This window comes from Pipistrellus hanaki (genome assembly GCF_964339955.1).
Source record: "Pipistrellus hanaki genome assembly, chromosome: 2".
NCBI classification, from domain to species: domain Eukaryota; kingdom Metazoa; phylum Chordata; class Mammalia; order Chiroptera; family Vespertilionidae; genus Pipistrellus; species Pipistrellus hanaki.
The window spans coordinates 165,823,355-165,843,128 of NC_140504.1; the positions used below are offsets into that span (position 1 = coordinate 165,823,355).

At 38.0% G+C, this 19,774-nt stretch overlaps 1 protein-coding gene across 2 annotated transcripts in view; it reads left to right on the forward strand.

Annotated features, from left to right (window-relative positions):
* LOC311616691 (putative selection and upkeep of intraepithelial T-cells protein 1 homolog) overlaps positions 1 to 19,774 on the forward strand; it is a 166,487-nt gene that overhangs the window by 135,408 nt on the left and 11,305 nt on the right. For both annotated transcript variants that reach the window (XM_084872367.1, XM_084872368.1), the window contains exons 3-6: positions 4,393 to 4,461; positions 6,147 to 6,491; positions 9,715 to 9,996; positions 13,455 to 13,568. In XM_084872367.1, coding sequence (XP_084728493.1) covers positions 4,398 to 4,461; positions 6,147 to 6,491; positions 9,715 to 9,996; positions 13,455 to 13,568 — 805 coding nt within the window. In that variant the 5' untranslated portion in view covers positions 4,393 to 4,397. The remainder of the gene's footprint in view (positions 1 to 4,392; positions 4,462 to 6,146; positions 6,492 to 9,714; positions 9,997 to 13,454; positions 13,569 to 19,774) is intronic.

Consider the following 19,774-nt stretch of genomic DNA (forward strand, 5'->3'; position numbering starts at 1 on the left):
TACCATACCAAATAAAAGAGTAATATGCAGATTGACCATCACTCCAACACACAAGATGGCTGCCCCCATGTGATCAATGATCCTGCCCCCATGTGGACACAAGATGGCCACCACAAGATGGCCAGCAGGGGAGGGCAGTTGGGAGGCACCTGGCCTGCAAGGGAGGACAGTTGAGGACAATCAACCCTGCGGGGGAGTGCAGTTAGAGATGACCAGGCTGGCAGAGGAAGGAAGTTGGGGGAAAACAGGCTGGCAGGGGAGCAGTTAGACATCAATCAGGCTGGCCTGGGAGTGGTTAGGGGGAAATCAGGCTGGCAGGCATAAGTGGTTAGGAGCAATCAGGAAGGCAGGCAGGTGAGCAGTTGGGAGGCAGCAGTCCTGGATTGTGAGAGGGATGTTCTACTGCCCATTTACATCTAATCCCACTTGGATGGGGTAGTTGGACATCCCTTGAAGGGTCCCAGATTGGGGAGGGTTCAGGCTGGGCTGAGGGATATTATTTAACTCAGATTGTAACACATTATTTTTCTTTATTTTAAACAATTTTTATTCTTGACACTATTACAGATGTCTCCATTTTTCCTTCCTTTGCTCACCTTCATCCAGCCTCTGTCCTCCTTTCATCTGGCCATCACCACACTGTTGTCTGTGTCTATGGTTTATGCATATACAGTATGTTCTTTGGCTAATCCTTTTACATTTTTCTCATTCAGTCCTTTACTCCCCCCTTTCCTCTGACATTGTCAGTCTGTACCATGTATCCATACCTCTGGTTCTATTTTGTTTATCAGTTTATTTTGTTCTTTAGATTCCATATCTTGTCTCTTTTTTGACCCAATACTGTTCTATCTATGTTTTGGAGTCATAATTTTAAGATTTATAATACAAAACAACAACCAAAAAATTCAAAATTTTGACTGAGAGTGCATTGAATTTATAGAATGTGTTATGTAGAAGTCTATGATATTGAATTTTCTAATCCATAAACACTAGGTCGTGTCTCTAGGATTTTAGAATTCTGATATAGTATCTTTCAATTATTCTAGTATTATAATAGAATGTCATAATTTCACTAATAAATATTTTGCATTTTTGGTACATTAATTCCTGAGGACTTTATATTTTTGTTACTATTTTTAACAATTGATAATTGCAAAAAGCTAAATATGTTAACTCTTTTGTTGGCAGAAATGCAAGTAATTTTATAATAAAGAAATAAAGTATTTAGAAAAATATTATTTTCTATGTAAAATCACAAATTGTTTAACAATCAGTTATTAACATTTTGTTTATATGATTGTTTGTTTGATGTTGATATTATTTTGGGTTATATATGTAGGCTTACTGTTAAGATATTTATATTCCTAATTTAGTTATTACCAATAATGTCATCATGAAGTTTACTAGTGGCCTGGTGCATGAAATTCATGCATGGGGGTAGGGAGGCGTATCCCTCAGCCTAGCCTGCACCTTCTCCAATCTGTGACCCCTCAAGGGATGTCCGACTGCCCATTTGAACAGGCAGTCAGACATCCCTCTCACAATCCAGAATTGCTGCCTCCCAACCGCTTGCCTGCCTCTGCCTGATTACTCCTAACCACTCTGCTGCCAGCCTGATCGATGCTTAACTGCTCCCTGGCCAGCCTTATTTCTCTGAACTGCCCTCCCCTGCAGGCCAGGTCACCCCCAACTTCCCTCCCCTGCCAGTGTGGTCGCCCCTAACTGTCCTCCCCTGCAGGCCACACCTCCCTGCAACTGCCCTCTCTTGCAGGCCTGGTCCCCCCACAACCACTCTCCCCTGCAGGCCTGGTCTCCCCCAACTGCCCTCCTCTGCCAGCCTGGTCAGCCCCAACTTTCCACAACTGCCCTCCCCTTCTAGCCATCTTGTGGCAGCCATCTTGTGTCTTGAAGAGATGGTCAATTTGCATATTACTCTTTTATTAGATAGGATTGTACATTCTCTTGGTCAAATATGCATGTATTTATCTGATCATACATCCAGATGTAGAATTGCTGGATCACAGGCTTTTTATTTTCAACTTCAGTGGAAGATGCTAAAGTGCTTTCAAATGCAGTCGTCCTTCTTATCTGTGGTTTTACTTTAGGAAGTTTCAGTTACCCATGGTCAACCAAGGCTCAAAAATATTCAATGGGAAATTCCAGAAATAAACAACTCATAAGTTTTTAATTGCATGACATTCTGAGTAACATGATGAATTCTCACACTGACCTGCTCCATCCCACCTAGGGCAATGAATCATCCCTTTGTCCAACAGAACCACACTTCTTATGCTACCCACACATTATTCATTTAGAAGCTCTCTTGGTTATCAGATCGACTGTTGTGGTAACACAGTACTTGGTTCAAGTAGCTCTTACTTTACCTAATAACAACTCCAAAGTGTAAGAGTAGTAATGTTGGCAATACATACGTATATGAGAGAGCTGTAAGTGTATGCACATATAGGAAAAAAACATAGTATATATAGGGGTCAATGCTATCTATAGTTTCAGGCATTAGCTGGGGGTCTTAGAATGTATCTGCTACAAATAAGGGTGTACTGCCGTATCCTTGTACCAATGCATTCAAACTGGACATGAACACGAGGAATGGCCAGGACACATTATACCACATCCTCATAAAAACTTGGCATTGTCAAGCCTTTTCCACTGTAGCCATTTTGGTGGGTGTGACAATTACATTGTGGTTTTAATATGTATTTTCCTGATTTTTAATGGTTCTACATTTTTTTTCTTTTCTTTACTGTTATTGGGGTATTTTCTATGTTGAGACTGTTCAGGTCCCTTGTCTATTTTTCTTTTGACCTATCTGTTTTAAAAATCATTTGTGCCATTCAAATTATATATATATATTTTTTTTTCAGGATATGAGCTCTTTTATCATTTGAAGTTTTGCAATTATCTACTCCCAATCTGTGTCATTGCTTTCAGCTAATTATTATTTCCAATTCCATTTTCTTTTTAATGGTTAGATTAAACCATTATAAGAGACATCTAACCTGCAACTTTTGTCTTCTTTAATACATCATTTTATATACTTGTACTACAAAACACAAATCTCAAAATGGAATCACATAATTTATATTTGGGTGTAAGCACTTCATATTCTAGCAGGTTAAATATAATATTTTATTTATTAATGTATTTAAATGTTGAATATATAAACAGATATGTCCCTCTCAATCCAGCATGCTAATGCCTATCTCCATATCATAGCAGTGTCTCCTTTTTTCTATCTAGGGTTCCTAGAAAAAGAGCCCAAACCTATTACTAAGAGTTTATTAGAACTCTTAGTAATCTCTGACATCAACAAAGATTAGTGAACTCTGACATCAACAAAAATATATTTTTTTAAAGTGAGGAAGGAAATTAGGAAATAAAGCAAGAAAGGAGTAGCATAGCAGTTTAGGCAGGAAAGGGATGGGGGAGTCTGGCTAGTGTGACTCAGTGGTTGAGTGTCCACCCATGAACCAGAAGGTCATGGTCAGGGCACATGCCTGGATTGTGGGCTCAATCTCCAATAGGGGGCATGCAGGAGGTGGCAGACCATTGATTCTCTCTTATCATTGATTTCTTGTTCTCTCTCTCCCTCTTCCTTCCTCTCTCTGACATCAACAAAAACATTTTTTTTAAAGTGAAAAACATTTTTTTTAAAGTGAGGAAGAAAATTAGGAAATAAAGCAAGAAAGGAGTAGCATTTATCTGCTTGCTTATTCCTATTACCTGTTAATATCCCCTTACATCTGAATGTTTTGACTAAGCCCTTCTGGGCAGCTAGCTTCTGATGTGGCATTTTCTTTGAATGCGGAAGTAGTGAGTGAGGCCAGAAATCCCATAGATTCAGTGGGATTTCTGGCCTCAGAAATCCCACTTATAACAGTGATCTTATCAATGTTTTTCTAAAGCTGGCCTATCCCTTACAGCAGAAGGCACACAGTGCCCCCTTTAGGAAATGAGGTCACATCAGAAGCAGCAACCAGGGCTCTCCATTGACCAAGTGGCTCAGGCCAAGGGGCAGTTGGAGCCGAATGGAGATGTATACAGCTGGGTTCTGTATACCTTTATGTTCTGGCCTATCACAGCTGCCCTTCAGAATAGTAATCTAAGGAAAGCAGTGAGCCACAGTAGAGCACAGGAAAGAAGGAGAAAAAGAAAGCATCTCAATGGGTCTGACATTTGTGGGTTGACTAAGTCATTTGGCTGCACATCAAAGGGAATTCTCTAGAAAGACAGGATTTCAAAATTCTCTGTCTCTCTGTCTCGCTGTCTCTCTCTTTCTGTGTATGTGTGTGTGTGTAGGGGGGGGGGGTGGAGAAAGTGTATTATATGATTCTTGTTGCCTGATCTCACAATTGCTGTTTCATTTTCCAGGTGTAATGGAGCCCTCACTTTCCTGTGTATCTGGATTTTTTCTCCTCTTACAGATGGTGCTCACCTCGGGTAAGGACATCTATTATTTTTCATGGTGTGTCACAGTGATAAAGATCATGGAGGTAAATGACACTGAAGGAAATGAGGACGTTTTCTCACTGATGTTTTTCAGGTCCCACCCTTTCTGTTGGTAGTATTGAGGATAGAAGGGAGGCGGTAAACAACTTGTGATTAAGAAATGTTATTTCAGTGACTGAATCTTTCTCAGTCCTGACTCCATCCACAGTGCTGTAATGATGTGCCGAGGAGATGAGACAGATAAATGTCTACCATCTCCCCCAGGGAGGCTCGAATTTTCACTGGCAAATCATAATGAATATATCCCTTATGTTTAAGAACAAAACACGGTCATTTATGTGACTACAAGTTTAGTTTAGAATTATAAGTTTATTAGAACATCAGGTAAGAAGGTGGTGTGAGCTGGATCTGTCCACAAATTTTTCTTTATTGCAGTAGACGTTAAGTCTGATAATTCAGATTCCTTATGGTGAGAAGGAAAAATGTTTTCGGCAGAGACAGGAATGAATTTGGCATAGTTGAAAGAAGCAAAACCTCAGAGTACTGGAAGAGCTGTGTGATAGTCACCCATAGGTTTATAACAGGTTACCCCCCAAATGAATGTTTTAAAACAACCAACATTTTATTACATTTCACAGTTGGTGGGTCAGGAATTCTGGCTAGTGCATTCTTCTGTCCCACATGACACAGACTGAGGTCCCTTGCGGTATTCAGCTGGTGGGCAGGATGGTCTGAAGAACCCAAGGTGGTTTCATTCATGTCTGGAACTTTGATGGAGTAGGATGGAAGGCTGGGCTTATCAGATGGCATGTCAACACATGGCCTTTCTGCCATGATGACTCAGGGGAATCAGATTTCATTTTGGCAGCTCATGGTTTCCAGAAAGAGTGTTAAAATATAATAAGGGAAATAAATTAAATGAATGAGAGCTGGTAATTTCTTAAGAAAGGCTCAGAAATCATTGCAGGTCATCTCCTGCCATATTCTACTGAGCAAAGCAATCACAGAACATATAGTTTCAAGAGGACATAGACCCTTTATCTTCATGGAAGGTGCATCAAAAAATTTGTGGTCATCTTAATCCACCAAAAAGGATACTGAAAAAAGCAGCTGTGTGTTTGATAAGTAAAGGATGATGTTGGGCAATAGTGGTTCACATCCTTGGGTTCTTCAGACCATCCTGCCCACCAACTGAATACCTAACTCTGGACAATGGGAGAATCTTCCATTCCTTTGTTAAGTATTTACAGAGTGTGTCGTAGGCACAGACAGTGTTTTATGCACTGAGGATAATAAAGAGAATGTAAAAAGGAATAAGACAAAACTCTGCTGTTGCATGACTTACACATTAATGGGCCATGAGAGAAAATAAAGACAGAAATTAACAATATCTTCATATGTGCTATGAAGACATGTGTAGGTATGATTAGGGGAGATGATAAATGGGTACTCATACACAGTTTCCTAAGGAGTTGCCATTTAAGCTGGGACCTAAGAGATATGAGGCCGAGTATAGATGTCAGAAAAGAGATACTCCTGAGAGTCAAATTCTGAGTCAGAAAGAACTTGGCATCAAGAACCAGAAAGAGGCCAATGTGTCTGGAGCAGAAGGGTCTCAGTGGAGCACTTTTCTGTGGCCTTTACACTAAAACCTCAGTCTCTCACTTCCTTCACAGAGCAGTTCACTGTGCATAGCACCAGGAGCCACCAGGTGGTCCTCGCAGGCCAGCACACTGAGCTCAGCTGCCAGCTCTCCCCACCGCAGAGTGCGGAACACATGGAGGTGGGCTGGTATCGGGATCACTACCAGCCGATTTCCATTTATATGAAGGAGAAAAAGCGCTCTGAAAAAAGCACTCAGAACTATAAAAATCACACAGTGCTTCTGAAGGACGCCCTGGGAGAGGGCAAAATGACCCTCCGGATCCAGAATGCCAGTGTTATTGATGAGGGGAAGTACCACTGTTTCTTTAAAGATGGTGACATCTCTGAAGAGGCCATCATAGATCTGAAGGTAGCAGGTAAGGGCAGAGGAGTCATCTCTGGGTTTCCTATGTAGTGCCACTCTGGACTCATGATCCAGAATTCATGAATGCTGGGCCATGAGGAAAAGGTCTAAGGGTATTTAAAAAATCTAGAACTTTTATAATGTACAGAAAAATACATAGAATAATGTAATAAACTAGATACTTGGTTAATAATTTATTATATTTACTTCTGATCAAGTTAACATCATCTTTGTACTCATCAATGATGCCATTCACTTTTTTCCTTTCCAAAAAGTAACCATTAAACTCATAATCTCTTTTGGTTAACACAAAGACATTCTTAAAAATACTATTATTTTGTGTGTTTTAAATTTGTAGTATCATTATGCATATTCTATTGACCTGATTATACTCTTAGTTTTTTATTTTTATATAAATCCATGTTTTTTCAAGTGGGTACAGTTCATTCTTTAACTTCAGTATAGTATTCCACTCCATAAATATGTGACTATTGATTTTTGTATTTCCATATCAATGGACATTAAGGTAGTAGACAAATTTCAGTTCTTATGTTAGACTGTAGCATTTGTGTCCAAGAGTTCTTTTAGGATATACAGCTTGCAGTTAAGTTATTAGGCCATTGTGTACAAATATCTTAAAATTATTAGCAGTTACCCACCAACATGATTTGATCAATTTATATTTGACTCAAGTCATGTAAAAGCTACATCCACACTGATACTTAAAATTACTATGTTTTTAAATGTTGCAAGTTTTAAAAATATTTTTATTTATTTCAGAGAGAAAAGGAGAGGGAGAGAGAGATAGAAACATCAATGATGAGAGATAATCATTAATCAGCTGCTTCCTGCACACCCCCTACTGGGGATTGAACCTGAAACCTGGGCATGTGCCCTGACTGTGACCTCCTGGTTCCTAGGTTGACGCTCATCTACTGAGCCACACCTGGCAGGGCAAACTTTGATTTAGTTTAGCTTATCCTTAATAATAATAAAGTTTTATTTATTATATAATAGAGAACTTTTTTCTGATTCTTGCGTGTTTATTATTTTTGCCCATTTTATTATTGAGTTCTTTGATTTTTTTTAATTTGTGGGAATTGTTTTTTATTCTGGATATTACAATTTAGTTTTTTATTTTTGTTGCAATTTGTTTAGTCTACTGCCTTTTAAAAAATGTATGGTAACTTATTTTATGTAGATTTAATTTTGATATTATCAAATTTATAGTCTGCCAAATTATAATTTATCATTTGTGTCACATTTGAGAAATTCCTTCTTATCCTCATTTATGAAGATATTTGCTTTAAATTTTTGAAGCTATATTTTCACATTTAATTCCTAATCTATATGAATTTTACCTTTGTGTCTTTTAATGAGCTAATAAAATATATACTTATTGACTATTCCCAAAAATTATAAGGTAATTCTGTCATCTACCAAGTCCATACCTCCGCATGGGTCTTTTTATGAGTTTTTATTATGTTTACTTTTTAGGTTATCATTATCTAGTTATCTATATCTAATACAATACTGCTTTTCTTAAATTACTACAGCAATGTGTCTTGGTTTGTGACACATCTTGCTATCTTTCTCCAAAATTGTTTTAGCCCCATATAGTCTGAATTGTAATTATTAAGTTAAATCCTCTTAGGGATTATGATTAAAATTAAATTGAACATATAGACTAGAGGGCTGGTGCACAAAATTCATGCATTGGGGGGCTGTCCCTCAGCCCATCCTGCACCCTCTCCAATCTGGGACCCCTCGAGGGATTTCCGACTGTCCGTTTAGGCCTGATCCTAATAGGGTCAGGCCTAAACGGGCAGTCGGACATCCCTCTCATGATCCAGGACTGCTGGCTCCCAACTGTTCTCCTGCCTGCCTTCCTGATTGCCTCTAACTGTTTCTGCCTACCAGCCTGATAAGCCCCTAACCATTCCCCTGCCAGCTTGATTGATGCCTAACTACTCCCCTGCCAGCCTGTTTGCCCCTAAGTATCCCCCCACTGCATGTCTGGTCACCCCTAACTACCCTCCCCTGAAGGCTTGGTCACCCCCAATTGCCCTTCCCTTCAGGCCTGGTTACCCCCAACTTCTCTCCTCTGCCAGCCTGGTCACCCCTAACTGCCCTCACCTGTAGGCTTAATCATCCCAACAACCCTCCTTTGTAGACCTGTTCCCTCCCATCTGCCCTCCCCAGGTGGCCATCTTGTGTCTATATGGGGGCAGTCATCTTTGACTACATGGGGGAGTGATGGTCAATTTGCATAGTACTCTTTGATTAGATAGAATAGAGGCCTGTGTGGGGGCCAGCTGGTTTGTCCTGAAGGGTGTCCCATATCAGAGTGGGGGTTCCCTTGGGGTATGGAGCACTCTGGATAAGAACCTGTGGTGGTTTGCAGGCTGGCCACACTCAAGGGAGACCCAAGCAGAGGCCCTGATATAGGGATTTATTTATCTTCTATAACTGAAACTTTGTAGCCTTCAGCAGAGCCAAGACTCCTGCTTGCTCCATGGCCACAGCCATTTTTGTTTGGATTCATTTATCTTCTATAATTGAAACTTTGTAGACTTAAGCAGAGGCCAAGGCAGGCCAAGGCTGCCAAAACTTGGCTTCCTCCATTGCCAAGAGCAACTCAAGCCTCCTGCTCTCTCCAGCTCTATAATTGTTGCCATTTTTGTTGGGATTTATTTATCTTCTATAATTAAAACTTAGTAGCTGAGGCCAACGCAGGCCCGGGAAGGTGGAAAGCTTCGATTCCTCCATTGCCTGGGAAACCCAAGCCTCCTGCTCTCTCCATGGCTGCAGCCATTTTGGTTGGGTTAATTTGCATACTTGCTCCTGATTGGATGGTGGGTGTGGCTCATGGGTGTAGTGGAGATGTGGTCAATTTGCATATTACTCTTTTATTAGATAGGATTTTAAAAATTATTCTGTACTCACTCGTTTCTCAGATATATTATAAATGTCTATTATGTAGCTTTATTTTTTTACCTTCTACATATTGTCTTTTGTTGTTGAACAAAAATTAACTTTCATAAAGTCAATCATCTCTTCCATGGTTAATACCTTTAATGCCCTGTTAGCTTGGGTGGTCATCTCTGCCCTATTTGTGGTCATCACCATTAAAGTTATAGCACACTCTGCCAGCCACAGAGAATGAAAAGGAACATTTACTTCTTTATTCTTGAGTCCACACCAATAATTAATGTCAATTCTCTCTCTTCCTCCAGCTCTAGGATTGAATATACAGATTAATGTTCTTGTTCCTGACACAAAAGGGCTCATGGTGGAATGTAACTCAGAAGGGTGGTACCCACAACCCCAGATGAATTGGAGAGACAGCAAAGGGAATGTAATTCCAGCCTCATCAAAAATCTTCTCTGAGGATCAAGCTGGATTATTGCACATAAAGACAAGTGTTCTGCTAAAAAACAGTACCCATGGTCCTGTCACTTGCTGCTTTCATAACACAGTTACTGGTCAAGAGAAAAGGGCAAGTATTGTCCTACCAGGTGAGTATCTGTGGCTTGGTTCTACCAAGGAAGAATGGTTTTCATCAGTGTGACAAAATAAAGATAAAATTAGGTACATTATAAATGAGAAATTGCTTTATAAATAGCGAACTGCTGTAGACATACAACATTTAAACCTTATTAAGTATCTAGACACAAGGAAAATATCAGATGCTCAGGAAACCTGCTCTTAAAAATTGTAGGAACTGTAATAATTAGAGAAAATCCCTTATTTTGTTTAGCATCTCAAGGCTTCAAAAGTTATATGTCATTTGACTGCTAGATTCACAATTTATAGTTTTATGAACTTGAATGTCATGTAACCTTTAAGACCATTGATTTTTCTCATTTAGTGATGGTAACATATATTTTTTGAATTTTAAATAAAATATCACAAATAGGATTTATAAGACATAAAGCAATATGTAGAATTAAGATTGATTTAAAAATTATTGATGTCATAAGTGGACTGTACTACTACCTTGTGAAGAAATAGATATGTAAAAAGTCCATTACTAAAGATTCAGCAACTGGTAAGTGATATATCCACGATTAGATCCCATCTCCTCACCCATTATCCAGGACTATTTTTCTCTGGTACAAGGTGGTTATGATCAGAGAGATTAGCTAACTGTAAAACTGTGTTCTTTGTGCTTCAGCCTGTGACTAGGTCTAGTCCCCAGACAAATTAAGATGTATAGAAAGAACAAGAGGTAAGCAGAGTGAAAGGATTAATTTTAAGTAGGAAAACAGTTTAGCTGTTACACAAAAACCCTGTCCCTAACAGCAATTCAAACAGAATGGAAATCATCAGATAGTTCATGTGGCTATACTCTTTTAAGTAATTCAAACACTCAGGTTCATGTGTATTGTTGACCATTAATCTCCTTAATGATCTTTTGAAAACCTGTTGATCAAGCAAAACTAAGTTTATTAGACCTAAGCCATTAAAAGAGAACATAATCTTTACAGAGTGTTAATAGCATTATAGAATAGGTAATTAGGGAGGATATTTATAATTTTAGAGCCTCTAAAGATTTTTAAAAATACATTTTTATTGATTTCAGAGAGGAAGGAAGAGGGAGAGAGAGATGGAAACATCAATGATGAGAGAGAATCATTCATCAACTGCCTCCTTCATGCCTCCTACTGGGGATTGAGACCAAAACCTGGGCATATGCCCTGACTGGGAACCAAAAGGTGACCTCCTGGTTTATAGGTTGGTACTCAAACACTGAGCTACGCTGGCCCAGCATACTGGGTGATTTTTTTAAAAGTAAGTCTTGCAAGCTGAGAAAACAAATTATAATTTACAGTTTATAATATAACTAGAGGTCCAGTGCACGAATTAGTGCATGGGTGGGGTCCCTTGGCCTGGCCAGTGATGGGGGCCAATCAGGGCTGGCCCAGAGAGAGGACTGCAGGAGGTTGGCCAGCTGTGAAGGGCTTGGCTGTGGGAGCACACTAACCACCAGGGGGCAGCTCCTATATTGAGCGTCTGCCTCTGGTGGTCAGTGTGCATTATAGCTACAAGCCTGTTTTCCAGTCATCCAATTGTAATGGCCACTTATGCATACACACACACACACACACACACACACACACACACACACACACACACTTAGTGAGCATAGCAATATGAAGGTCTTAAAGTGAGTCTTGAGCTCATCATTAGTTTTGTTAAATAAGCTATTATCTCCCAGGAGCATGTATTTCCTGGAGGCAGTAGCCAACTTATTGTTGTTTGCTTTCAGTTGCATAGTATAGGGACAGGAACTATGCCTAGCACCAAAATAGTTTACCATAAGAATAGGACACTGATTTATTCTGGTATTGCTTAAGGGACAGGGAATTATTTTGGTTTTATTTCTCAAGGGGGACAATGGCTGAAAAGGAGAAAGAGAGGGCATTCCCTAAGGGAGATCATTAGTGTCTACCAGAGGGACTTCGGATGTGATCTCAGGTCAATTTTAGCCTATTGTTAGAGTACTCCTGAAGAGTAGGTAACTGTTTAACTAGGTTCAATTCACAAAGGCTTAGTATTAGGGAATTACAATTTTTCTCCCTCATAGTCATGGAAGTATAACTAGGAAGCTGATAAATAAACTTTGGAAGCCCCTTTCTCCTGTTTATCAAAGCCTCACTTTATGTGCTTGCATCTCTTTGTAACACAAAATTAACTCCCTTTGTTAACTCATAATTTCAATTTTATCTTTTCCATCATGGGAGACTTATTTTTGGTTTCCCTTTCAATCCTACATTTATATTCGGAGTCATTCAGGAATCTTGGTAGCTGACCTATTTAGTGTTGTTAAAGCTGAAGTATAAATTTAGAACCCATGTCCTTTCCTTGTGGATTTTTTTTTATTTTCATTTGAATGAAAACCTTTCATAAAATGAAAGAGCAAATTCAGTCCCAGTGATAGCCAAGTAAGGGGTGAATTATATACCTTGACAATGGAGTTGTTATTTTTATGTGTTATGTATTTGTTGTTGCTAAAATTCAAATTCCAATAGTTTGGTGCCAAACCCTGCTTTACTTTCAACCAGTTTTTAATTTACTATATTAAATAAATTATTTATTTAATTTATAGATATTTATTTTGTGTTCTGCATCAGAAAATTACATTATATGGAGGTATTGATTGTTTGCTTCTATAGTTTGTCTATTTCCAAGTTCACCTTCTTCATTCTCTGGGAAACAATGCTTGTCTCTTTACACAACATCTCATACACAAGGCTTTTTGAACCCAGGTCACCTGTGATCGGTAGTTAATGGTACTAACTGCTGCTATGGTGCCTGTCACCATCAAACAGAGCAAATACAGATATTGCACTTTCTTTATTTTCTGCACTTTGAGGACTTTCATGCTCTAACACCACACAGAAATTTTTAACTTTAAAACATATTTTTTAAATCAGGATATTGAATGTTTACTCCTGAGAAAATTTTTCTGTCACATTGATCCTAGTTTGCAGGGAATTTAAACAATGAATGTCAGAAGACTTTTGCAGTTTTATTTCTGAAGTTTCAGAACTCCTATATGTATATAACAATTTTAAACTTCCTAGAATTTTGCCAGAGGCACTTCTGATCCAGTTCCACAGCCTTTGGCTTCCCCAAATCCTCCATATAATCTGGTGCCCAGGACCCTGTCCTGTAATTTCCCTAATCTCACAGATTTGTCCCCTGGAATATAAGAAAAGAAATAGAAAGTTATTTCTCAATTCAGTCCTGTTCCATCCTTGCCCAATACTTCCCAAATCCTGGACTTTCCCCTAGTCCAGCTACACTGGCAAGTTTCCCTTGTCTGAGCACACAGTGAATACATAGTACAGAGTGTAATAGGGGTCATAAATGGGTATCTTGCTTCCTTAGAGCAATATTCCATGCCCCTTGGAGTCTTGTGATCCTGCTGCCCTACTTACCAAAACTTTCATTTTGCTCTCTCTCTCAGATATCCTGTTAACATCGGAGTATATGTCAACAATGTCACATATAAAGTGGTGGCTCCAGATATATATACTATTAGTTATGGTTATGCAATTTCTTCTGTGTTTGAGAACAAAAGGTATTTCATTCAGATATTAAATGCTTTGAAGAGGTTAATACAAAAACAGTCTAAACTTGCACATCTAAATGTATCCCACTGCTATATTTGCCAAAGAAGGTCTCAATGTCATTAATTATGCTTCAGGTCAAGTTGTAATTTTTCCTCCATATGTGTCTCTCAGGGGTGCTGCTATAGTGCCTGTTACCACCAAATAGTAGTTGGTCCTGATTCCTTCATAGCCATCATTGCTTATTTCCCAGTGCTTGGAATTCAACCATGGTAATTCTGTTCTCTTCGATAGGCAACCATGGATAGTTAGACTTACCCACTCAAAGTGTTCAGAATATTTTACTTTGATAACAAGAAGAAGTACCTATATCCAGATTATTTGGTCCTCCTTAATCTCCTCTCACTACTTCTTTTGCACTTTCTATGAAACTAACTTAAATATATTCTCTTTCTTCCTCATTAGAGGTAGGAAATAGAATCTTAATTTCAGGGAACTGAGGGCAAAGAGTAGAGTAGGTATCCTATATAATAGAGATGTAATATGCAAATTGACCATCACACCCTCACACAATATGGCCATCCTCATGTGGGCACAAAATGGCTGCCCCCATATGGTCACAAGATGGCCACCCCCATGTGGTAACAATATGGCTGGCAGGAGAGGGCAGTTGTGGATGATTAGGCTAGTAGGGAAGGGCAGTTGGGGAGCAACTGGGCCTGCAGGGGAAGGAGGGCAGTTGGGGGCAACCAGGCTGGCAGGGGAGGACAATTAGGGGTGACTAGGCCTGCAGGGGAGGGCAGTTGGGGGTGATTGGGCTGGCAGGGGAGCAGTTAGATGTTAATCAGGCTGGCAGGGGAGTGGTTAGGGGGTGATCAGGCTGCCAGGCAGAATCAGTTAAGAGCAATCAGGTAGGCAGGCAGGTGAGTGGTTGGGAGCCAGCAGTTCTGGATTGTGAGAGGGATATCCAATCTAAACCAGCAATTGGACATCCCCTGAGGGGTCCTAAATTGAAGAGGGTGCAAGCTGGGCTGAGGGACACCCCCCTAGTGCATGAATTTTGTGCACTGGGCCTCTAGTCAGGTATATTTGAGAATAACCTCTTAAGTACTTGACCTTAGGAACTTCACACCATATAAGGTGAATAACTGAAGTGATAAATTATGTCATCCAATACTTGACATACAAAACAGTTCCTAAAATAAGGTGACCAGACGTCCCGCTTTTGGCAGGAGAGTCCCAATTTTTAACAATTTGTCCTGCGTCCCACGACGTTTTAAAAAAGTCCAAAAGATTTAAAAGATTCTTTCCAAAAATTGGGACTTTTTTAAAATGTCATGGGACGCGGGACAATTTGTTAAAAATTGAGACTGTCCCGCCAAAAGCAGGACATCTGGTCACCTTATCCTAAAAGAAAAGAGTTGTCATGTTTCTAGGATCTTTTGGAAGGAGGAAGAGAGGGACTGGGATATTTGGGGAGATTATTTAATCTATAGTGACATATACATTTCACAAGACAAGTGCTTTTTGAGAGCTCTCATAAAAATTAGATTTATTTATGATTCAGGAAACATAAGGCTAAAAAAGAATAGACAATTTGACTTGCTCAGCCCTCTACCCAATTTATAAAGACCTACATAACTTTGGATTAGCAGTTATCATGTACCAGCAGATGTGATAAATACTTTGTAGTAAATATCTTATTAATTTCTCCAAACAATCCTATATGGTAAATTCTATTTATTTTTAACACTTTTAGATGACGAAATTAAGGATCAGAATTTTTAGGTGAATTGTTCAAGCTGAAACAATCTATAAATATATTCAGGATTGGAACCTAGATATTTTAAATGCCAAACACTTTGCTCCAACCATAATGCTCTTCTTTATGTTGTCTATGGGTAGTAAGACTTCCTTGAATTCTTGCAGTGATGGGGAGGTCACTAACTCATTAGGCAGTTTGATTTTTATTTGTTTATTCAACAAATTTATATTGAGCACCTTCTAAATACTAGCCACTATTCTAGATATTGACAGTACAGTAAGGTGGTTGGAGCCAAAAGTCTTTGCCTTCATAGACCTAATTACTAGTGTAATTTGAGAAAATCTGTCCTTTTTGAACTTTTTTGTTGGTAATTGCTTGTATTTGTTGACTTAACAAAAGTATTTTTCTGCCTGACTTGGATATATTTTATTTAAATATATATATTTTTTAATTTTTTAATTACAGTTGACATACAATATTATATTCACCCAATGATTAGACATTTATAACTCAATAAGTGCTCACCATGATAAATCTAGTACCCATCTCACACCAAACATAGTTACTACAGTACTATGATTATATTTCACATACTGTACTTTATATCCCCATAAGTATTCTATAACTACCAATTTGTTTTCCTTAATCCCTTCACCATTCTCCAACCCCTTTTCCTTCTGGAAGCCATCAAAATTTTCCCTGCATCTATGAATTTAGTTTTGCTTGCTTTTTTTGTTTTGTTTTGTTTTGTTTTGTTTTGTTTTGTTTTGTTTTGTTTTAAGACCTATTTTGCTTGGTGCAAGAATTGCTACCCCAGCTTTTGTTTGTTTCCATTTTCATAAAATATATTTTTCCATCCCTTTACTTTTAGTCTCTGTGTGTGTTTTGATCTGAAGTGAGTCTCTTGTAGACATCATATGAAAGAGTCTTGATTGTTATTCATATCAGGCTTCATATATCTTTTTATTGGAGTATTTAATCCATTTGCATTTAAAGTAGCTATTGATAGATATGTATTTATTGCCATTTTACTATTCATATTTAAAAACATTTTTTTCTTCTTCTTAAAGAAGACTCTTTAATGTTTTTTGTAATATTGGTCTGATGGTGATGAAATGCTTTAGCTTTTTCTTGTCTGAGAAGCTCTTTATCTGTACTTCCATTCTTAATGATAATTTTTCTGGATAAGATAATCTTGGTTGTAGGACCTTGCTTTTCGTCACTTTGAATATATATTTTTTCTTTTTGCATTTAGGTATTACAAATGTGTCCTTATCCCTTCATTGTGTCCCTATCCTCCAGTCCTGCCCTCATCCTCACCCCCTGTTGTCTGCGTCCATCACTTATGCTTATATGCATGCATACAAGTCCTTTGGTTGATCTCTCCCCCAGAATCCTCCCCTCCACATCTTCCCTCTGAGGTTTGAACATCTGATCAATGCTTTTCTGTCTCTAGATCTGTTTTTGCTTATAAGTTTATGTTGTTCATTATAATTCACAAATGAATGAGATTGTTTGATATTTATCTTTCTATAACTGACTTATTTCACTTAGCATAATGCTCTCCAACTCTATCCATGCTGTTGCATATGGTAGAAGTTCCTTCCTTTTTACAGCAGCATAGTAGTTAATTCTGTAGACATGTCAAAGTTTTTAATCCACACATCTGCTGATGTGCACTTAGGCTGGTTCCAAATCTTAGCTATTATAAATTGTACTGCTATGAACATAGGGGTTCATATATCCTTTCTGATTGGTGTTTCTCATTTCTTGGATATATTTCAAGAAATGGGATCACTGGGTCAAATGGAAGTTCCATTTTTAGTTTTTTGAATAAACTCCATACTGTTCTCCACAGTGATTGTACCAGTCTGCATTCCTACCAACAGTACATGAGGATTACTTTTTCTCCGCATTCTCACCAGCATTTGTCATTTGTTGACTTGTTGACCATAGCCATTCGAAGTGTGAGATGGTACTGCATTGTTGTTTTGATTTGAATCTCTTGGATGATTAGTGATTTTGAGCATATATTCATATGTCTCTTGGCCTTCCTTATGTCTTCTTTTGAAAAGTATTTATTTAGGTCTGATGCCCATTTTTTGATTGGGTTATCTTTCCTTTGTTAAGTTGTATGAGTTCCCTGTAAATGTTGGAGATTAAACCCTTATTGGAGATGTCGTTGGCAAATATGTTCTCCCATGCAGTGGGTTTTCTTGTTGTTTTGTTGATGGTTTATTTTGCTGTGCAGGAGCTGTTAATTTTGATGTAGTTCCATTTGTATATTTTCTCTTTAGTTTCCATTGCCCTAGGAGCTCTGTCAGTGAAGATATTGCTTCAGCATATATCTGAGATTTTGCTGCCTGTGAATTCCTCTAATATTTTTATGGTTTCCCATCTTACATTTAAGTCCTTTATCCATTTTGAGTTTATTTTTGTGTATGGTGTAAGTTGGTGGTATAGTTTCATTTTTTTGCATGTGTCTGACCAAATTTCCCAGCACCATTTATTGAAGAGACTGTCCTGACTCCATTGTATGTTCTTGCCTCTTTTGTCAAATATTAATTGAGCATAGTGGTTTAGCTCAATTTCTGGGTTCTCTATTCCATTGGTCTATATGTCTATTCTTGTGCCAGTACCAGGCAATTTTAACAACAGTGGCTTTGTAATACAGCTCGATATCTGGTATTGAGATCCCACCTACTTTGTTCTTCTTTCTTAGGATCACTGCAGTTATTCAATTTTTTTTTTATTCCAGATGAATTTTTGGAGAGTTCTTTCTAGATTTGTGAAATATACTGTTGCTATTTTAACACTGAATCTATAGTTTGCTTTGGGTAGTATGGACATTTTAGTAATGTTTATTCTATCAACACATGAACACAGTATGTTTTTCCATCTGTTTATATCTTCCTCTATCTCTCTCTCTTTTTTTTCAACGTCCTGTAGTTCTCTGAGTAGAGGTCTTTTACCTCCTTAGTTAAGTTTATTCTAAAGTATCTTAATTTTTTTGTGTGCAATGGTAAATGGGGTTGTTTTTAAATCTCTCTGTAAGTTCACTATTTGTGTATAAAAATGCCAGAGATTTCTTGGTGTTAATTTTGTATCCTGCTACATTGTTAAATTCATTTATTAAGTCTAATAATTTTTTTGATGCAGTCTTTAGAGTTTTCCATGTACACCATCATGTCATCTGTGAATAATGACGATTTTACTTCTTCTTCTCCAATTTGGATGCTTTTTATTTCATCTTCTTGTCTGATCACTTTGACTAGCACTTCCAGTACTTTGTCAAACAGGATGAGAGTGGGCATCCCTGTCTTGTTCCTGTTCTTAAGGAAAATGGTTTTAGTTTGATGTTGGCTGTAGGTTTGTCATATAAGTCTTTGATTATGTTGAGGTATGATCCTTCTATTCCCACTTTGCTGAGAGTTTTTATCAGAAAAGGGTGTTGGTCTTTGTCAAATGCCTTTTCTGCATCAATTGATATGATTATGTGATTTTTGTATCTCAGTTTGTTTATGTGATGTATCGTGCTCATTGATTTGCAGATATTGTATCAGCCTTGCATCCCTGGAATAAATCCCACTTGATCATGGTGCATGATCTTACTAATGTAATGCTGGAACCAGTTTGCTGTAATTTTGTTGAGAATTTTAGCATCTACATTCATCAGGGATATTGGTCTGTAATTCTCTTTTTTTGTGGTGTCTTTATCTGGTTTTAGGATTAGAGTAATTCTGGCTTCATAGAAAGAGCTTGCAAGTTTGCCTTCCTCTTGAATTTTTTGGAATAGTCTGAGAAGGATTGGTTTTAGTTCTTTGAATGTTCAGTTAAAGTCCCCTTTTGAAGTCATCTGGTCCAGGGCTTTTGTTTGCTGGAAGCTTTTTGATTACTGTTTCAATTTCATCAGTAGTTATTGGCCTATTCAGGTTCTTTGTGATTGTTTTGGAAGCTTGTATTTTTTTAGGAACGTGTCCATTTTGTCGAGGTTGTCCAGTTTGTTGGAACAGAGTTGTACATAGTATTTTTTATAATTCTTTGTATATCAGTGGGGTCAGTTGTTACTTTACCTCTTTCGTTGTTTATTTGGGTCCTCTCTCTTTGTCTCTTGGTGAGCCTGGCTGGAGGTTCATCAATCTTGTTTTTTCTTTCAGAGAACAAGCTCTTGATTTCATTGATCTTTGTATTATTATTATTATTATTATTATTATTATTATTATTATTATTTTGGTCTTTATGTCATTTATTTCTGCTCTGATCTCTATTATTTCCTTCCTTCTGGATACTGTGGGCTTTTCTGTTCCTCTCTTTCTAGTTCTTTAAGTTGTAAGGTTAGATAATTTATTACCAGTTTTTCTGGTTTTCTTGAAGTAGGCCTATAGAGCTATGAACTTCCCTCTCAGGACTGCTTTCATTATGTCCCATAGATTTTGGATTGTTGTGTTTTAT